A 19,676-nucleotide genomic window follows, 5' to 3' on the forward strand; every position below is an offset into this window, starting at 1 on the left:
TTCTTTAATAATTATATTTTGGTAATTTGAAAAATGAATGTTCAGGATAAAACATGTTCTGAAATGTAAAAAAAATATCAAGTCTCATTCCTGAGTTGCAGGCAAATAGAATTCAAACTTTGTTTGGGGTAAGCTTCTACAGGAGAGCCACCAGACTTTGTTTTTGACATTTGCTAGCAGACAGGATTTCTGAAATGGTGCAAAATTCTCAACTTATTTTCATCCAGGCTTTAGGATGAACAGGAACAGGCAAATATGGTCAAAGATAAATAGGCCAAGCAATCCCACCTGAAGCCTATTCATATAATGCTCATGCTCTGCTTGATAAGTGAAGAAATTAGGTCCTTCATACATGAGCACTGGATGTGGGAAATCAGTCAGGAGTGTGTCCAGATTAAACAAGTGTGTAAAGAACATGTTATGCAAAAAAAGTGTTTTACAATTCCAAACTGAGTGTAAAACTGAAAATGTGCTTGCAGTTTTGCAGACTGTGTGCCTCAAGAACCACATTTTGTGTGTAAAAAACAGATCAGTTGATGCAAATCTAGTAATTTGGTATAATTGAATATTGGATAAACACTTGCAAGATGTCAATAAATAAGAAAAACACATCTTGGTTTGTGTTAACTTAGTAAACTTAATGTTTTGCACTGAGCAGTCAAACTGAATACACGTAGGTTAAGCATCTGAAACTGTTCTCTAGCCTGCTGTTTTGCAGGCATTAAATGTTGCACACATCTGAGATTTGTCATAGAAATGAACAGTCACTTATTTGTCATATTGAGTATGTTATATTACAATCTGTATGCATATATTACAAGTATATAGCCAAAGGATGTTTTGTTTTTTAGTACATAAGTGCAAACACAGTTCTCTACCAGCAGATGACAATGTTTCTTACCTAATTTTTTTATAAAATTATTAAATAATTATTACATACATTTTGCTTTTGTCTATGTATGCACTAATTATGCTTAAGTCTATGCTTTTGTGACAATAAAACCAACAGACGTTCTTGATCAGTGAATATTTTGTTTATTCTGTAAAGATTCAGAAGTGTAGAAAGGATGATACAACAGTGCTTTATGATCAAACTATTTCATAAAAGTTAACGTGATCATAACACAGTAAGTCCAGATTCCTTTTTATTTTATTGTCTCAAACCAAAATAAATTGGTAACATTCGACAAGTGCATACACTGCTGGTAGGAGGTCACCTCCAATTTCACTTTGGATGGTATAGCACCGTTCTTAGCTATTTAGCAGCTTCACAAAGATGCAGCTTTGTAGGATTCATGTAGTGACTACGTTTGTACGTTTATATGAACACATGAAAATTCAGTGGAGTGAAACATCTCCACATTTGGCTCTCTAGCTAGCACTGTCAGTGTCCAGGGCTTTAGATCAAATTAACATTTAGATTTTAACAACATTTTCCAGTAATGATATTTAATTTCATTACAGCAAAGTGTTGAACTTTTCCAAGTGTACAGAAGCAGCAAATTCACAGATATAGACCAGCAATAACCATCAATGCACTGGAAACATTGTTGCTCTCAACAGCAAATCAGCTTAAAAAAGCGACGTGAAGGGCGGACTGTCATATCAACACATGGACAAAGCAGAGTAAGGCAACGGTAGCGTGACAGGCTCTCTCTGTTGAGCTTGCAGATGAAGCCAGGGCAGTGTAGAGTATTGATCTTGACAGAACTGTCAATATCTTTACTCGGGCAGTGTGATTTTAGCATTGCTGTCTTCATTAGTGCATTGTATGTATTGTCTCTTGTGAGTAGCTGAACTGTTAAGTGATCACTAACATTTATACAGAGAAGAATAAAAACGTGTATTGATTGCATCTGGACTTACAGTGACTATAGAGGAGTAAATGGAATTGAAAAACCAAATGAAGGAAATAGTAAAATTCAAGGCAGTGCTGAAGTACTGGTTGCTAAAAAAGTCTCACAAAGCCAACAATAACAACTCTATATGACACTTCTTTCTGTCGGGTCAATAAACAAACCGCAATAGTGCATTTTCCATCATATATGTATGTATATCTCCCTCTCCCTAACAGTATCTTCCCTCTACATAATCCCTCAATTCAAGTCAGTTATCCAGTCTGTGTGCATCCTCTTTCTATTTCCGATCCATCTAACTGACCTCATTGTGCACCCACCCCACACAACCAAAAAAGAAGCATGAAGAAAGGCTTTAACATCACAGGACTCAAAGTTGAGAAGTTCTTTCATTTCAGGATGTCAAAAGTAATGCTTGATGGAAGAGGTGGGGATGAGATGGGGGTATTCACAGTTCCAGACGACGGTCCAACGGTTCAGCTACAATCACATCTGCTGTCATAATGAACACACAGACCTTGGCCACAAAGCTGGCCAGCCGAAAACGTCCTGTTCCCACTATATGATTGGATCGCACTGTCACACTTCCAACAGCTCTGTCCTCAGGCGATCCCTTGGGGGGGGGGGAGAAACCAACACATGTGAAACATGTGAAATGGCTGCTCATTATTGTTTTGAGTTTATGTTCATATTGTTTTAATTCACATCGAGGAAATCAAAAACTAGCCCGTTTAAAAGCCATTTCACCACAGACAATTGTCATGATTTATTCACATATATTAGCGTGCTTGCTCAATCTATAATTTAATGTCCCACACTCTGACTCATCTAAAAATAGGTTCTTGAAACAGACCTTTGATTGTTTCAAAGAAGCTACTTAGTTTGAGTAGCCACACCCTCTCTTGCTTCACTTTTCTCTATAAATCACATAAGAACAACTAACAATTATCTTACTTGATTTCTTAATTTTCTTTATAATACACTCTATATAAAACATCTTTAATAGCTATAAAACACAAAGCAATTTAGGGTGATCTGGGAAAGTCCCCAATTGTAACGAGTTTTTCGGAGACTACCACAAGACAGCCAATGTAAAGTTCCAAGTATAAAGTGACTTACCTGTCTTGACTGCCGTCGGTCGCCTCCACAAAGGCCTGCCCAGTGACGGGCTGCTGGTGCTTATCCTCGCTCTCCACCCAGTGCTCCTGCAAAGCTCCTGACTCTACTGTCTGTCCAGCCCTCCCTCTGTCCCCAGTCTCCACCGAGTCCACGAGACTCAGCAGTGGAGTGTATGTGTCTCGCCAGACGCCCCTCTGCACTGTGCTTCGCTGAACAGGCTCTTCGTCAAGCTGCTTGCTCACATCCTCTTTGGCCAGTTTCTTATGAACTGTCTGGGGGTCTTTTAGTGCATCAAGGTCCAGGTCAGTGAAGCTGTTGGCCTCTTTTAAGCCTGCTGGTGGACGCTGGTAGCTCTCTAGCCACTGCAGCTGACCATTCTTGTGGATGTAGCGGCTATCACTGAACCAGCGCACCACCTCTGACTTGGGCAGGCCTGTCATGACGCTCAGCTCTTCATACTGCTGGCTGCTGGGCCAGCGGGTGCTGGAGAACGTCTGTCTGAGAAGGTGCACCTGCTGGGGGCTCTTATTTCCCCATGCGGCTGAGAAGGATGGCTGGGGGGACATGGCGGTCTGAGGACAGTCAGGTTTGAGCTCTGGGGTTGTGGTCTCCAGGCCAGGTGTGATATCAAACTCATTCACCTTCAGCCTCCTCCGGTTTATCTTGATCGGGTCAACTTTAAGCCCTGTTCTAGTCTTGTCCATCTCAACTTCGTCTTCCTTTTTGATAAGCTGCTGTAAAATTGACATACCCTTTATGGGAAACTCCTGAATACATTTGCCCTCCTCTATTATAGATATGCTGCTGCTGTTTTTAGTAATGACGGTGGTGCTGGTGTTGTCATGTTGAGCATTGCTGGCATGATTAAGGTTAGGGACGCTACCATTATTGCTAGTGCTGGAATAGTCACCGCTAACACTGCCATTGTTGGTCTTGTGATGGATACAGTTGTTGGTTTTGTCATCATCAGCCTGTGTTAATGGAAACGTATCCAGGTTACTGACACTAGTATTACTGTGACATATGATGTTAGATTTGCTGGTGTTTATGATCACTTTACTTTTGTTGCTACTAAAACCTTCTAAGATAGATGGTATACTGTCAACGTTACTGTTTTGTCTGCTTTCATTGTCAGATCCGCAATTATTGGTATTACTAACAACAGTTGAGCAACCGACTATGCTGTTGCTTAAGCCGCTGTTGTTCATAGATGTCCTAGTGCCATGTTCTCCACCGTTACTACTACTGGAGAAGTAACTACTAATGCTACTGCTACTACTGCAACTACTGCTGCTACTGTTACTACGGTTGCTGGTGCTCACGACACAACTGCTGCCTCCAGCGATGTCTAACCCCAGGCCAACACTCTTGTCTGTCTCCAGTGTTGGTACAATATTCTTGGTCAGTGCGTGTGATGTTCTGACCACTGTTGGCGGCGTGGCAGGAGCAGTGTACGATACCCTGGTGACCTGTTGGCCGCCTGCCATGCCAGCCTGACTGGCTATGACCCTGGTCTGCCTGCCTAGCACACTACCATGGAGCAGATTGGCCATCTGGTAGTTGGGTCCCACTGGGGTAGGTTGGGCAGTGATAGTGTGATGGCTCACTATGTGATTGGCATGTCTTTGTTTAGAGGGATGCTTTTGTGGTTCTTCTGTCTGGAACACGGTGTTGAACATCTTTCTTTTGGCCTCCTCTATCTCTTCGGGGGACCAGCTGATACCTTGCTTCAGTCTTTGAGCTGTGAACCACAGTTTAATCTGTTCTTCAGGAAAATCAGAGACCACAGTCAAGTAGCAGAGCTCGGCTTTGGATGGGTATGGGAACTTGCCAAAGGAGGTCTTGAGAAAGCTGCTGGTGTCCATGGCAGCATCATAGGTGGGGATGCTGCTAAGCGGGATCATCACCTTTGGAAGGTTCTTGCTGGAATCAGAAGAGGGCAAAGAATAGAGAGAGGGAGTGTTTTTGTGAAAAGGTTGACTGGGCGTTGTTGTTATTACATGAGTGACAGAGGTCTTCGGTACAGCAGGGGAATCAGTAACCCTGAGAGCCCCGTTCTGGAGTTCAGGCACATTTGTCAACATTTTAGGGTCAATCTCCTTCCCAGTGTCTATCCTTCGCACTTCCACAGTGTGGGAGACCACTATCTTCTTGTGCTCCCCCTTGGTCTTCATCATCCTTGCTATAGGTGTTTTAGTAAGGGAGATCCCAGATTCACAAAGGACATCCCCGTTGTCTGTGAACAGGCTTTGCTCCACTGTGGTTATCTGGTCCCTCTTTTTGACATGAAGGGAACCATGGACAGATCCCCGTATCAGCCCAGGGTGGGCTTTTGCATTGTGCAGAGCTAGGGCCTCAAATCGAGCCACTGACACTCCACAGTTCAGGCAGTAGAAGCTGGGCTGAGCCCTGAAGTCTGCATGGCAGTTATGCAGATGGTCCAAAAAGGAATTAAGATCTCTGGACTCAAAGCAGCAGGGTTGACAACTGTATGCTCCCCCTTTATACCATCGGTCTCCACCTTTAGGTCTAGAGGAGTCATGACAGAAATGGCCTGCCGCTTCTCCACTGATACTGAGGATGCTGTCTTCTGGGATTGTGGGTAGGAGCTCGGGTAGACAACCCAGGACGATCTCTTCCCGCACATGTTTGGTTTTGGAGGGGATCATGCAAGGTACAGTTGATTTCCTCTTGCTAGCCATTATGATATTATGAGAAGATGTATTGATTGATTGGTTGTCCAGTATGATAACAGGGGGCTGGTGGTGAGTGGAAAGCTCCTGATCTAGGTTAAGCGTCATGGACGAGCCGCTATTTTACAGTGTTGCTTCATGTTTGCGCTCTTTTCTTGGCACTCCTCTCACATGCTCACCGATGTGTATGAGCAGTTCACTGGGCACCTGTGTGAGAGAGAAGAAAGCAAAGTTAATTGCATAAACATGCATGCTAAATCACATGTAATTTCAACAGACACGGGCCTCTTATTTACCCATATTTCCAAATTGCTACTTTAACTTTCCAATCCTTATAATCAAGCATTCTAAACATAAGCCTCAAATGAAAGAAACACTATTCTGCCAATGAATGCCATCAAGTCACATTTGAAATGATATTTTATAGCATTTTGGAAGATTTCTGGTGATTCACGTACATAATTTAACTGTACAATAAGTATAGCAGGATCATTTATCTTGGTCTCCTACACTCTCCCTGGCTCTATCACCCAATAACATAAAAATCTGTTAAAAAAAAAACAGTTATGAGCCAGTTTGAAGTCATTTCAGGACATAGGTCAACCATGGTCAATGTTTTCCACTTACTCGCATTGTACAGTTTGTAGCTAAATATCTCATATTTTTTCTTTCTCTGGGCACTCTACCATATGCTACAAAGATTCAGAAGAAAAGATATGAAAGAGAAAACAGAGCTCTTCTCTCAACAGTCCGACCTTTCAATGATCCTGACGCACAAACATGCTCACTATGCACATGGTTCCCTTGATCTTTATCTCTTCCTCTTCCTACATGGAATGCCACCAATCGCTTGACAACAAGCTGTTCCCATATAGAGTAATGCTCTCAATTACAGAATAGTGTCACATTCAAATCAACATTCTACTGAGCCTTCAGTGAATCAAAAAGCCTTCACGTTTGTGTTCACCATGACCGTCTGGCTGGTAAATAAAAGATGAACCTGTTCCAGAATGAAAAACCCCAAATGACTGCCCACAGAACATGCTGATCCCAGACAGGCCGTGACGTTGTTTTTGTAACTGCCTCTTTTTTTATTTCTAATGACGGCTGCCTTCCATCTAAAAACAAAACAAAAAAACTAGGTCACCAGCATCTTATGCAGTAATCCCGGTTCACTGCATCCAGACGTGGGCATGTGCTGTATGTTTAGCCGCTGGAGAGGTCATGATACTCTCTGACGGCACACTTGCTTAACCCTGAGTGGGAACAACCAGTTTGTTTCTTGGACCAAGTGAATTCTCACGCAATGCAAAAAAACTGTTAACTGTTTGCATTAAAACCTGACAGAGGTTTTAGAATAGGATGGAATGCAATGTAGTTGTTAGAATGTAATTGTATACTAAGACAATGTAACATTACCACCTCAATTTTCTAGTCTCAAAATATTGTCCCACTTATAGTTTGCTTTTTTCTATATACAAAATAACATGATAGCTATGAAATCCCTCATCCACTGGTCAACTTTAAATTACACATTGTTTCTAACAGGTCCAGGCTGACAATGTAACTGTGTTACTACAGCAAAAGGACAGAAGCACCTGAGAAAAGACTGTAGTGACATCAGACATTGCACAGACATCTCCCCTCCAGACAAACCAAACTTCCTGCATGACAAATATACAGACAGGCCAGAATGTTAGAAAATATTTCATAAAATCCAGGTCACCTATCTAAAGAATAGGGTGCTTTATCTGGCAGGAGAGAGGAGTGATCCGACACTAGACAAGGGCTTCCCAGACAGCAACCATTGAATGGAGCTCTCTGAAAAGAGGGGCTTCGTGTTTCAGCACAGAGGTAGACTACTCAGACTAGCACTGTCCCCAGTGTGTCGTATGTCCTGATACTGGCACCGACTATTGGGCTGAGAGGAAGCTCTTTTCATCTCACTAGACCTAGGGACTAGAATCTGAACTGAGGTAAAGTGACAGCTCTCAGACTCTCTAAACACCCACGCTCATCAAAAGCTTTGCCTTGTACGTATACAAGTATTTCCTTGTGTGCTTAACTTCACATGTGACTTTAGAAGCTTCCAAGTCCTTAATTCTTCATTGTTTGAAATGTAAATGTAAAGTAAAATGTCATTTCATTTGCTGTGCGGTAGATGGGGTCAGATACAGACAGTGTCACCAAAAACTGACATTTAAAAACAAAGACAGGTATTGGTAATGGTGCTTGTCACATGTAAAAAATGAAGGAGAAGAAAGGATGTATGAAGAGATGGGAAAACACAAGGGAGACAGTCAGGGTAAGGTTAGTGTATGATTGATGATGACAGACTGCAATGAGTTTGTTTGAAACTCCACCTAGACATCACAAACATTTTCAGTACTTCAGAGTTATCTGTGTCTTGCAAGGAACTTTAAAGCGTTTCTGTGGATTTCACATAAAACATTTACGGAAATATTTACATGTATTCAACATGGTGGGGCTAGACAGGACAACATGACACATATGAATTATAAAACCTATTTAGAAGAACATCTTCTGCTGAATGTCCATTAAATAGATTAATGTCATGTGAGTGGATCAGCTGGACACCCAAAATATAAGTCAGAGACAGAGAGCAATTACTGCCTAGAACAGGAAAGAGATTTGGAACAATGCTGCCCTATTTCTAAGAGGAATGTGATCCAGTGACGGGAGCTTTATTAACACGACTGACCGTTGACTTGTCATTGTTCCATTCATGTCTGAGTGTCTTGGCAGCATGGACTTGGGTTGGTGGCATGGCTCTGTGTCTTGTCAACAGTAATCATCGGTTAGGGGTACTGAATCATCGCTGACTGTGAAATTATTTGGAGTCATCACTAATCAGGGTCAGTAGCACAGTGCGAATACAGCAGATATGTCGACTGCATCTTGTCTGTCCTTTTGCAAGCCCATCAAATCTGCCTTGGATACAGTGTACATGTGTTTGTGAATGTCTGCTGAGACGCAGGTGTTGGCAGGCCGTCTCCTCCTCACCCCCCTTACCTCCGTGATTGCAGCCTGGTCCGCTGGGAGACCAGTCGGCAGTGCCACTCATGTGTTAACATTGCCATGGCAACTCTGCTCTTCCCCTTGCCCACCACACCACACACAGGAGTCACTTTCCTACACTACACTCTCCGCCCAGACAGATGCACACACTTATACAAAAAAGACAGTTAAATTACACATCCTGGCAGTACAGGTAGAAGTTAGTTCTACATCTTCAGCCTTGCCAGTCTTGGGTTTTAACTGTTTACAGAATTTGAGTTTGGTTCTATTACAGATTAACAACATTCTGTACCTGCCTCATGGTACACTCTTCTCATTAAGGGTTTGTAAAACTCTACAGAGAAATTAGGACATATACTTCACTTTACATATGAATGTCCCATCAGGCCTAAGGACTGAGGGAAGGAATGTTTCTTCTCTTGACTTCCTGAACGCCAGCTCTACTTCTTAGGGTTTCTAATATAAAAATGCCTAAAGAATATACAAACACAAATCTTATCCCTGTTGCTGAACTGAATGAAAGACAAACAGTGTGCGGAAAAATCCTTAGTCTCATGTCCGTGTCGACGAATAACTCTTTCATTTCTGTAGCCAAGACAACAGGCATTGATTTGACAACTTAAAAAGAAAAGGGAAGAAAAATGGCGGCGCACCGTACATTATACTGTCCCACCTAAAATGGCTGACATCACAGCCCCATGTTACTGCCAGAGTCTGGCAAACACCAGCTACTGCTGACCAAACCTTTCTTGCATGGGACAGAGAGAAGCAGGGGCTTTGTCATCACAAGCCCACAACTTCTCACAGCGACAGAAGTTTATTGCAGTTGGAACTATGCAAACAGTCTATGTCAGTAAAGCTTTGGATAGCTTTGGGTCTTGAAAATGTGATACGAACTATGAGAAAGGATGAAAAGCATGGGAAAGTGTGAATGGTAATAGATGGTATGCATACCTATACTTGGGGAAAGCTGTTCAAGAACTACATTGATTTCAAGGTTATTTTGTAAGGATGAGGACTTATGTGTTTTTTTTTAAAGATATGCTTGTTTGCACAGACCTGCTAGGAAATAGATCTGGTTGGCATTAGTAAGCTGATTTTCCTCTCTGAACTTCGGAATGTACACTGGATGTCAGCTAAAACTGCAAATCATGACCATATGACCCTCCTTCGATGAGCTCTGGTGATTAATATAAAACCTAGTGAACTGAAGACATGAAAATATTATTTAACTGGTGATGATAAAAATCAGAACATATAATCCTCATAATGGAATATGCCTGTTACTAAGGAGAACCATGCAAGTATTTTTTTGTGGAGGGTAGGTACTGTCAGCCCATTACAGAGTGTCTGTGTATACAAACACTCTCTGTTATGGCCATAACCAAAAATGTGAGCCATTCCTAATTGCAGGGAGTCAGAATGAAAGGCAATATGTCTGGGGTCCTCATTAGACCAGTTTCGAAAAGAGAGATGGAGGAACGTTCCCAGGGATCCACAAAGGGAACTGACATTCCCCTAGTGTACAGTGAGACACTCCACACGTCACACTCATTGGACCAAGCTTAACTGAGCACACCGTGGAGCCAGGTGATGAAAGGTGGTCTACCTTTGCATTTGCTAGTAAAGAGAGACTTAAAGCAGTACTGCTAAGAGAGCAATCTGTGAGTTCTATGTTAATGATATCAGTTATAGGCATCTTTCAGATTAACGTATTGGATAAGTTACCAGGTATTAGGAAATACTATAAATGACAATATTGTCATTTTTCACTATTTAGTGAAAAGTGAACATGTCCATGGCAGGTCAATGCCAGTGTGAGACCCTCATCAAGTGCTGAGATGTTGGGGTCTAGGTTATTTAATTTAATGGTTGCAAGGCACTAAGGGCGATAGTGGCTGAGGCAGCTTTAGTCACCAGCCTACAACGATTCCTCCTGAATGTCTGTGTCACAGGCTGGCACATGATAGTCAGCATTCCACTAGAATTAATGCATTAATGCCTAGGCAACTAACTGTACCGCAACAATAACATGTGCAACTTGTATAAAATAAGTTATCACTTCAGATGAAGCATTTACGTGCATTTCAGCCTAATTCACAAATAACTCAAGATATCCACTATCATTAAGCTCAGGTAGAAAATGAAAGCAATTTAGTTCCATTATAGCCTACTACTAATACATTCAGTGAATATGCGTGTGTAGGAGGTATTAGCCTATCTAAACAATTCAAACAGAGGGAAGACATTTTCGGATGTAAAAATCTGGACCCACGTCATATTGTCCGGTAAATGTAATAACTCCTTTCAAATATCCGGATATTCTTTGAATAAAACACCTCAACTAGAGACTGTAACCATTGACACGAGATGAAAATCCACCCTGTCCAATACAATTATTTAAAAAAAACGTCACATTGTAGCCCATTCACGAACTATGGGGGTAAAGACGAACGTTAGTCTTCATTGAAACTGTAACAAACTGACAAGTTAACCCGTTCACTTCAGAAGCCTGTTGGCAAACACAGCATCGGTTTACTTGGCATTAAAAACCCAAAGCTCATACTGTAGCCATGGTAGCATTTGAATATTCCCCAAAATCCAAACTCGCACCCCCCACCGTACTGTCGCCATTTTATACATTGGCGACTTCATATAAACTGGCTAGACTACTACAGCACAACATAAAAATTCAATAGCGAGTTACAATTTTAGTAAACAACTTTGAGTCATGTCACCCACACGCGTTGTTCGATTGCCTAAAAGAATAGCCTATGTGGCCTTACCTTGAATGTTGGTCAGGGAAAAATGAAATCCGACATTAATATAGAAAATATTATTTTAATAGCTCCGTTCGTAGCGCTTTGTAAAAAGAAGAGGGTGGGACCTCTCCTCAAGTGAACCCGGTGAACTGGTGTGAACTCGGCAGTGACCACAGCTAGGTAGGCTGTATTACCTCTCTCCTTTCTTAGTGCATGGACAGAAAGCAACTATGGTCGACGGCGCAGGACGAGGCAGCCAAAAATTATACGGTGTATTTCCTATGAACACGTGATTCAAAGCGTCACCCAAAATTCCAAAAACCCTTTCATCTAATTTTTGGAGAGGCGGGGGTCGTGCAGTGGATGCACTTGCATTGGGGAAAATGTCGGGCATGGCAGGGCTATATAGACCTAATCATCAGTGCAGCCGAAACTATATCAACAAATACAAATTAAATAGACAACCGGGTTGGGCCTACTACCTTATGCTGCATGCCCGATTACCCAATTTGCGCAAAATTTGAATATTTATAAACCATATTAAATAGCAGGATTGACTGTAAATAAAGCATTTGACACATAGGCTAGCCTAGCTTATACAAGTTAATAGCCCCCGTGTGTTCCTACATTTTTTGTTCCGATAGTTCTCAGGCCTATAGGGTAGCGTCTATGAAGATATATGATATAGTTTCTATAACAATATATAATACTATAATACTGCCCAAATGATTTAATGTTCATAGTATGAACATTAACATTAAATCATTTGGGCTACATAGCCTGGACTATAATGTCTACCTAACTCAATTCCCAAACGGAATTTGACTGAAAGTAGAATAATTTCCTTTATTCTTGGTCGATCCTTTCATTTGTATTTCCTAGTCTAAGGCTGAGTTTTTTTTCCTTTCGTTTTCCTTAATTCTTGGAAAGACAACCAGCAGCTTGCCTATGTGGAATTAATTGTAACATGCCTACTTCATAATGCGGCTTATAGTCTATCTTTTAATCTCATATAGCTTAATGTAGACTGTTTTTTTCAGTGTATCTGGAATGGGCAGTCTATGTAAAATCTAAGACATTGCCAATAGGTGGCATGGGCTACACACGTAGACTCGGAAAAGGTGGGAGTGGAAGCCTGAAAGCGGTTGTTTGCCTCCAAATTCAAATGTCTGGCCAATGAGTGTAGAGCGTTTACAGAGTGGCAGTCTCAAAGCATATCCAGATATGAGAAGAGCATGCATTTCTGTGACAATTGTAGCCAATAGCCTACAGATATCCGAAGGGCAGGGCTGAATGGGACGCTAAATACAAACTCGCTTTACGACTGTTGGTTGCTACCTGTAGACTGGGCTGTTTTTGAAGCATATGCTATAATAGCAACATTATGGCGCTATCACAGTGTTTGGACGATTCACCTGCAAGGTGGCCCTCTAAACAAGGAAATGATCATAATCTTCAAGAATTTTATAACGAAAGACACCGACTCGCATTGGAAGAGCTCGTTTCAGGAGGGATTGACAACTTTAGGGAATTTCTCATAAAAGAGAGTATTCCCAATTTTTTGTCGGATGACGAGATACGCGGCATTGGTCGCACGGCGGTCGACCCACGGTGTATGTCTATTCACGGAGATGAGATGATTTTCGAGCAGTCGGTACGCAGTTCCATGGACTGTTCATCCGTCACTTATTTCCCCGAGATTTCTGACATTGAGCCTCCTTTATTAGAAATCGGCTGGCCTGCCTTTACCTCGGGTTCCTTCCGCGGAGTCACTCGCGCTGTTGCGCACTTCCAACCCAGCTATGGCGAATGTATTTACAGTTGTAAGGAAGCTGCAAGACGAATGATAAAAAGCGCCAAAGAGGTAGGCTATGACAAAAGACAAAAATGTGTCGTCAATATCATCCTTACAATAGTTCATTAAAAGCATAGACGTACAGTAACGGTCATTTTAACATTGAACATTTGGTTGGCCTGCTAAAGGAAGACAATTAGGCCTATGGGACACTTTTAGTGTGGACACTTAATAGTGGCAAACATAAATATTCACCTCCTAAGTGTAACATACAAGTTATTTGAGTCAACCAAGCCTTAATAATCGTGTAGACTACAGGTTGGGAACTGTTGTCCTAGTTCTCTAACATCCTGGTGAGTTAACATTCCAGCCAATAGGAGATTAGAAATCTTCTAACTGAACTTCTGTTGCAGAAGTTTGAATGTATACCTTGGAGCACTTTAACTGCTCAGGCCTACATCTGAATGTGCCTAAACACGCTTCTGGCAACTATTGGCACATTGCTTTGCATCTTTGAGTGCAGGTGAGGTGTGATGGGTATACGTTTTTTACTCATCAGAGAGAACTATTAAGGCACTTTAGAAAAAACCTCAAAGCAGTGAAAGATTCCTTGCCTGTTTCTGAAAAATGTGTGGCCACCTTTTGCAGAAACTCCCATGGCACCCTCACAATGTGCTTGGTTGTCTTTCATAGAAATGTATTTGCTGACCAAGCATTACAGCTGATAGCTATGGTAACAGACATGACTGCTGGATTTGAGTAATGACATGGAAGTAAAGAACCATATTTGTTTAGCTATGTTTTTACCTTTAAAAAAAAAAACCTTAACAGTGTCTTTGTTGACCATAACAGGTCATTGCCATAGTGACAGACTCCCTCACTGACCTGGACATTTTCAAGGATCTACAGGAAGCATGCACCACACGTAAAGTCCCTGTGTACATCTTACTGGACCAATCATGTGCTCCTGCTTTTCTCAAAATGTGCAGCAACATCAAAGTGCAATTGGAGGAGCTTCGAGTAAGTGGACATGGGTGTAATGTATTGTATATAATGTATATGGGTGTCAGATGGTTGAGCGGTTAGGGAATCGGGCTATTAATCAGAAGGTTGTCGGTTCGATTCCTGCCGTGCAAATTACGTTGTGTCCTTGGGCAAGGCACTTCACCCAACTTGCCTTGGAGGAATGTCCCTGTACTTACTGTAAGTTGCTCTGGATAAGAGCGTCTGCTAAATGACTAAATGTAAATGTTTATTTCAAGAAATCACAAGAATCAACCAATACAACAGATTTTGCTTGTATCAATTATAACAACCAGTGACTATTTTGTAATCTGTACTATTTCATCCTTGTCTTAAAAGCAAATGCGAGTGAGAACCATAACTGGAGGAACATACTTTATGAGATCAGGGGCTAAGATTACTGGAAAAGTTCATGAACGGTTCATGTTGATTGATGGGAACAGAGTGGCGACAGGCTCCTACAGGTAAAGAACCCACTTCCCTCAGTCAAATAATAGATCAGAGTGACATAGCCTAATCATTCATATTCATACTGTAACTTTACTGTACATGCAGGAACAAGTCAGAACATTTTATGTTATTCCCCATATTTTGTGCACTCTAATATTACATTATCTGTTATTATTTGCCGGATTTGTCTATTTACTAGTGTGAGTTAAATTGCATTCTTCTGTGCAGGTTCAACTGGACAGATGGAAAACTGAACAGTAGCAACCTCATTGAGTTGTCTGGCCAGATCACAGAGAATTTTGATGAAGAGTTTCGCATTCTCTATGCCCAGTCCATGCCCATCAGCACCCAGGGCCTTCCCAGTGCCCGCAACAGTGGCATCTATGATCATTTGCTCATCAGACCCCAAATAACCTTGTCCCCTCAGCCTGCCAGGCAGAGGCCTATGGAGTCTGTCTGTCATACCAGCACACCTAGCCGAGCCCCAGTCCCAGTACTGGGGCCCCACCGGGAGCTGACAGAAGAGGGGGCATGTAAGAGCAGTGCGGTATCCAACTCATCCACCATTGGTGAAAACTGGATGGAGCAGCAGCACATGCAGGAAGTCCTAACTGGCAGTATTGTACAATGCTTATCTCCTGATGAAACCCCACCTAACACAGCAATAGATCAGGTAGCATTACCCATCAACCCCCTATGCCATGTCTTCACCCAGACTAGTTGTGTAAAGGTGAACACTGCAGTCCAGACTGACCTGGAGCCCTCCCCACTGCACACTGACTTACCCCACTGCCCCGACAACACAACTGCTGCTCACAGAATCACCTCCATCCAGAAAGAAACTGTCTCCTCATCTGACACCAGCTCTGCCTCCCGTAACCACCCTTCCACCCCACATAGGGTGGTTTATCCTCCTGTACTCCGTCACTGTACAGTGCCCCCTGATGACAATTTGAGGGACTGCTTCCGCAAGCTGACTAAAGAGAGGCAGTACCACTACTCCACCATTCGCTCCAAGCTAGAGCACATGGTGACCATGCTGTCCCATCGCCGTGAACTGGTGGACCTCACCAACATGGCCTTGGGGCCGGGTCTGCACAGAGCACAGAAAGAGTTTGGGCAGAGGCTTGACCCTGGCCTTCTGGTGGATGGTATGGGGACTTGGCCAAGGGCCAGATGTCTACACTAAAAGTACTTGGCTGCAGGGTTCTGTTTGTGGAAGATATGAGGGAAAGATTGATTAATTAGCTTTATATACACTGGAAGTGATTGTTTAATTCACTAACGCTAAGTCACAAAAATACTTTGATAAATACTATGCAATGTGATGTTTGATAAACGCTTGATAAATGTAGTGGAATACATTAAATTCAGCCACATTAGTAAGTGTAACTGTTAGCTACCTTACAAGATACAATAGCTGATTTGCGTACGATGGTACAACTATTTTGTATATCTTTACATTGTTCTTCTTGTATCTTACTATATAGAAAACACTGCCGTATACAGACTGCCAAAACAAATAATTTAGAAATGGAAACACTTGACAACTCTCATACCTAAATTAACTTCATACAGTTATTTGTTCAAGTGAACACAGACAGAGGTATTTCATTGGCATTTCATTTTTCTTCAGGGGTTCTCTGGGTTTTAGTTGACCTATAACATTTTAAATATTGTTTGATCAGTTTAAGGGAAATTTAAAGGATTCAGTCCAGGAAGTTTTGTACTGTTTTTTTATTACCATAAAAGCTTTATTATTTATATTTCTAACATACTTTGTCTTACACAATGGCACTCTTTTGCTCTTGCCTGAACTCCTTCGTACAATGTACAGTACAGTCAGCTGTACCTGTCAATACATACAAATTGTTATTTTGGTAAGATTCTTTAATAAGACTTTTAGATTTCTGAAATATTGTAACCACATATATATATCAACCCATGGTTTGTGACAACAGTCATGAAGATAATATTTGCAGAATGATGCATCTGCATTATTGCACATTTGTGGTTATGTATCTAGAATGTAATTGTGTTATGCCAAAGAGTAAAGGAATGTAAATTCAAATGTATGGATACAGGGCAATAAAACACTTAATAATCTTAAGAAAATTTGTTTTTTATATCTTGATTATTTAAAGAAAATTATTTTGACCTTTTTTCAAACTTGTGAATGCAGTGAGAAAGTGGAATTGTGCCACCATAACACTGGAGTTATTGTAGGTGTGGAGTCTTAGGTCTTGACTGCAGTCTTATTTGAAGACAAAGGTCCCATAACAAGCAAACTAGACCAATGTCTTGGTTTAATTTATGTCCTCCCAAATGTTCTTCTCAGAAGTTAGTTGTAATATTTAACCATCAGGAAGAGTATGTTCCAGCTACAATAGTACATCGCAATAGCTTTTCTTGTCACTGCCTTACTATCACAGCAATATATTTTACTTTGATTAGTTTATGAAGAAATAGTAGGAACAATTAAAAGGAAGAATAAATGCAAAGAATAGTTTTGCCTAAAATGGCGGGTGACAGAGGTGAAAATATAAAGTAAAATACTTTGCTTTGTTACTTTCTCTAACAAACAAACACATTTGGAATATTTTGACAGTCAGTGATCCTGACTGAAGTACGTATGTCTAGTTTATGCTTCTATATTGATAAAGAGATCAGTTCACGTACTCTAGCAACAATACCCTTTGTCTGCCACCAGAGAGAGCCATAACCTTAGCAAATAAAATGGTTGGTCAATGTTTTGTGTTTGGTTTTAACTGATTGCTTTGAAAAGCATGCTGGTAACTATTAACTGCTTAGCAAAAGCAATTTACAGATTTGTCTCGATCAAATTTGATTGATTGTACTTTAGAATACTGAAACTATACAGTATGTTCTGTTTAAGTCTTTTCTAGGATCCCATTTGTGCACTGACTGAGGCTATTGTAGTGCATGCTGGGTAAAGAACTTTTGGCTGTCATAGTAGCTGAAATAAGGTGTAACATTGTCTTCTACCACATATTGAATTAAAAGCTAATTAGATTTGTAACTACAAGTTTGCCATTGTGTATTATCATAGATCACAATTATGGAAATGGGTTTTCACCTTGTAAATGCCTGGTCTACAACCACCTCTAAATCTTGCAAATGTAATCATTTTTTTCAATTGCTAATTTGACAGACCTGGTACATGCGTGCCTGTCATTGCAATATTTTGCCATAACACATCTGCTAGCTGGTACCTTGTTTTATAATAATTGTTTGTTTGTCCTGTCTCAAGAAAAGAGAACAAATACATGTGTGTCAGTGTTTCTGTACTTGTACAGGACATTCCTTAATTCAAATAATAGCACAAAGAATGTACAAAACAGAGGGCAAAAGCCGCTGAAATATCTTAGTCAGCAGTGACAGCACCCTATTCATGTCCATCGACAACAGTGACTAGGAGAAGAAAGACAGCTATATCCACTGCCATTGATGGTTGAATTTGTGTTTATCACCTTGTGGATGTAGGAACTCAATTGATGCCTGAGTGCTAGCTTCCATTGCATTGACTCCCATATTTGCAGCTATATTGATTAGAGGATGATTGATTTAGCAAGAAAGTAGAGGCAGTTGCCTTGCAGTATTCTTATTTAATTCCATCATCTATATGTTAAAATGTTTGAGTTGAAAGTGATTATTCTGTATTTGTAATTATTAGTATCCTTAAACAGGCCTGCATGTATTCATTAATGTCACAGTTTGAAATGGCTCTCTTGACAGTGAACACTTTAATTACTCTAAACATGGGTATTTCAATGAGTTTGGGTAATTGCTTTATCCTCATTGGTCAGATAGAGAGCTATGGTTGTTCCCATAAGCAGCTTGTTCCCATAAGCAAGTCTTTTTACAAACTGAAAAATACACACACACAAACACACATACATTCGTTTAGGCATTTCACTCTCTTGCTATAATGTAAAAAGACTGATAAAACCTGCTTGGTTTGCTGAATTTCACTTGTTGTACTACCCTCCCCGTCATAGTTAATCTTGTTTGCATTGCCATTCCTAGTTTGTTTTCCATGAGGGAGGGCATGGGTAGTCATTGCTTGGAAGAGGGAGGGTTTGGCCTTAGGGCAGAAAACATTGATACAAAATGTTCATGTCATTGGAAAATGAAGTGATCCTAAAACATGTAGTCAGTTTTATGCTGTTGTTCATTGTTTGTTTGAGTTATTTATTGTGTCATGTACAAAATTTTGTCTCAATGAATGTGACACTTTCTGGCCTTAAAATGCTGATGCCACATCTCTGTAGACTAATGCAGGTGGAGGGTATTGTTGATAGCTTCTCTGTGCTAACTGCATACTCATGCACTTAAACTCTGTCCAACAGCATGGCTGCTATTTTTAGACATGTCCAGCTGCTCCTCTGCCTCCTCCCTTAAACCAGTGATTTATAGTACAGGCATACGTGAAACAGCTGTAGTGTTGTGCCACATGCTATGTTTGTCAGAGTAGTGCAACCTACACTGGGTGGGCCTCAATTGTATAACTTGCAAACCAAGAAAAACATGGAGTACCACACAGTTTATACTTGTTTTTGTTGTTGTTCTTCTGATTGGTTGTACACTGCAATTTATGGAAGCATATAACTTGGACTGTTTTTATATAATATTTTCAGGTGGACGTATATCATGTTTGTAAGATATACATTTTTGTACAACATGACATACTTGAACATAATCTATTGGTGACTTTTTATGATAATGTCCTCCTTGTTCTTAGAAAAGATTGCTTATATACTTCCTGTGCTGTTATTATAACGGACGGTAATGGTAAGGACGGTAAGTCTTCGCATTGTTCTAGAATCCCATGTGTTTCACAACACTTCAATTATATAGTTTAGAGTAGATACCTCAACTATAGATACTGTATCTGCAGTCTTGTCCCTAGTTTGGGTTC

The 19,676-nt window shown here is 40.9% G+C and overlaps 2 protein-coding genes across 2 annotated transcripts; one reads left to right on the forward strand and one right to left on the reverse strand.

Annotated features, from left to right (window-relative positions):
- Nucleotides 1-1,019: 1,019 nt before the first annotated feature.
- Nucleotides 1,020-11,699, reverse strand: zhx3a (zinc fingers and homeoboxes 3a). The gene is made up of 3 exons (XM_062462882.1): nucleotides 11,494-11,699; nucleotides 2,976-5,875; nucleotides 1,020-2,469 (listed from the first exon to the last, which is right to left on the reverse strand). Exons 2-3 carry the CDS (start codon nucleotides 5,774-5,776, stop codon nucleotides 2,436-2,438), a joined length of 2,835 nt encoding a protein of 944 aa, XP_062318866.1. The 5' UTR covers nucleotides 5,777-5,875; nucleotides 11,494-11,699; the 3' UTR covers nucleotides 1,020-2,435.
- A 982-nt stretch (nucleotides 11,700-12,681) lies between these two features.
- fam83d (family with sequence similarity 83 member D) lies at nucleotides 12,682-16,332 on the forward strand. The gene is made up of 4 exons (XM_062462883.1): nucleotides 12,682-13,333; nucleotides 14,117-14,284; nucleotides 14,627-14,751; nucleotides 14,966-16,332. Exons 1-4 carry the CDS (start codon nucleotides 12,854-12,856, stop codon nucleotides 15,924-15,926), a joined length of 1,734 nt encoding a protein of 577 aa, XP_062318867.1. The 5' UTR covers nucleotides 12,682-12,853; the 3' UTR covers nucleotides 15,927-16,332.
- The last annotated feature ends 3,344 nt before the right edge of the window (nucleotides 16,333-19,676 follow it).

Source organism: Osmerus eperlanus, chromosome 1, assembly GCF_963692335.1.
Source record: "Osmerus eperlanus chromosome 1, fOsmEpe2.1, whole genome shotgun sequence".
NCBI classification, from domain to species: Eukaryota; Metazoa; Chordata; class Actinopteri; order Osmeriformes; family Osmeridae; genus Osmerus; species Osmerus eperlanus.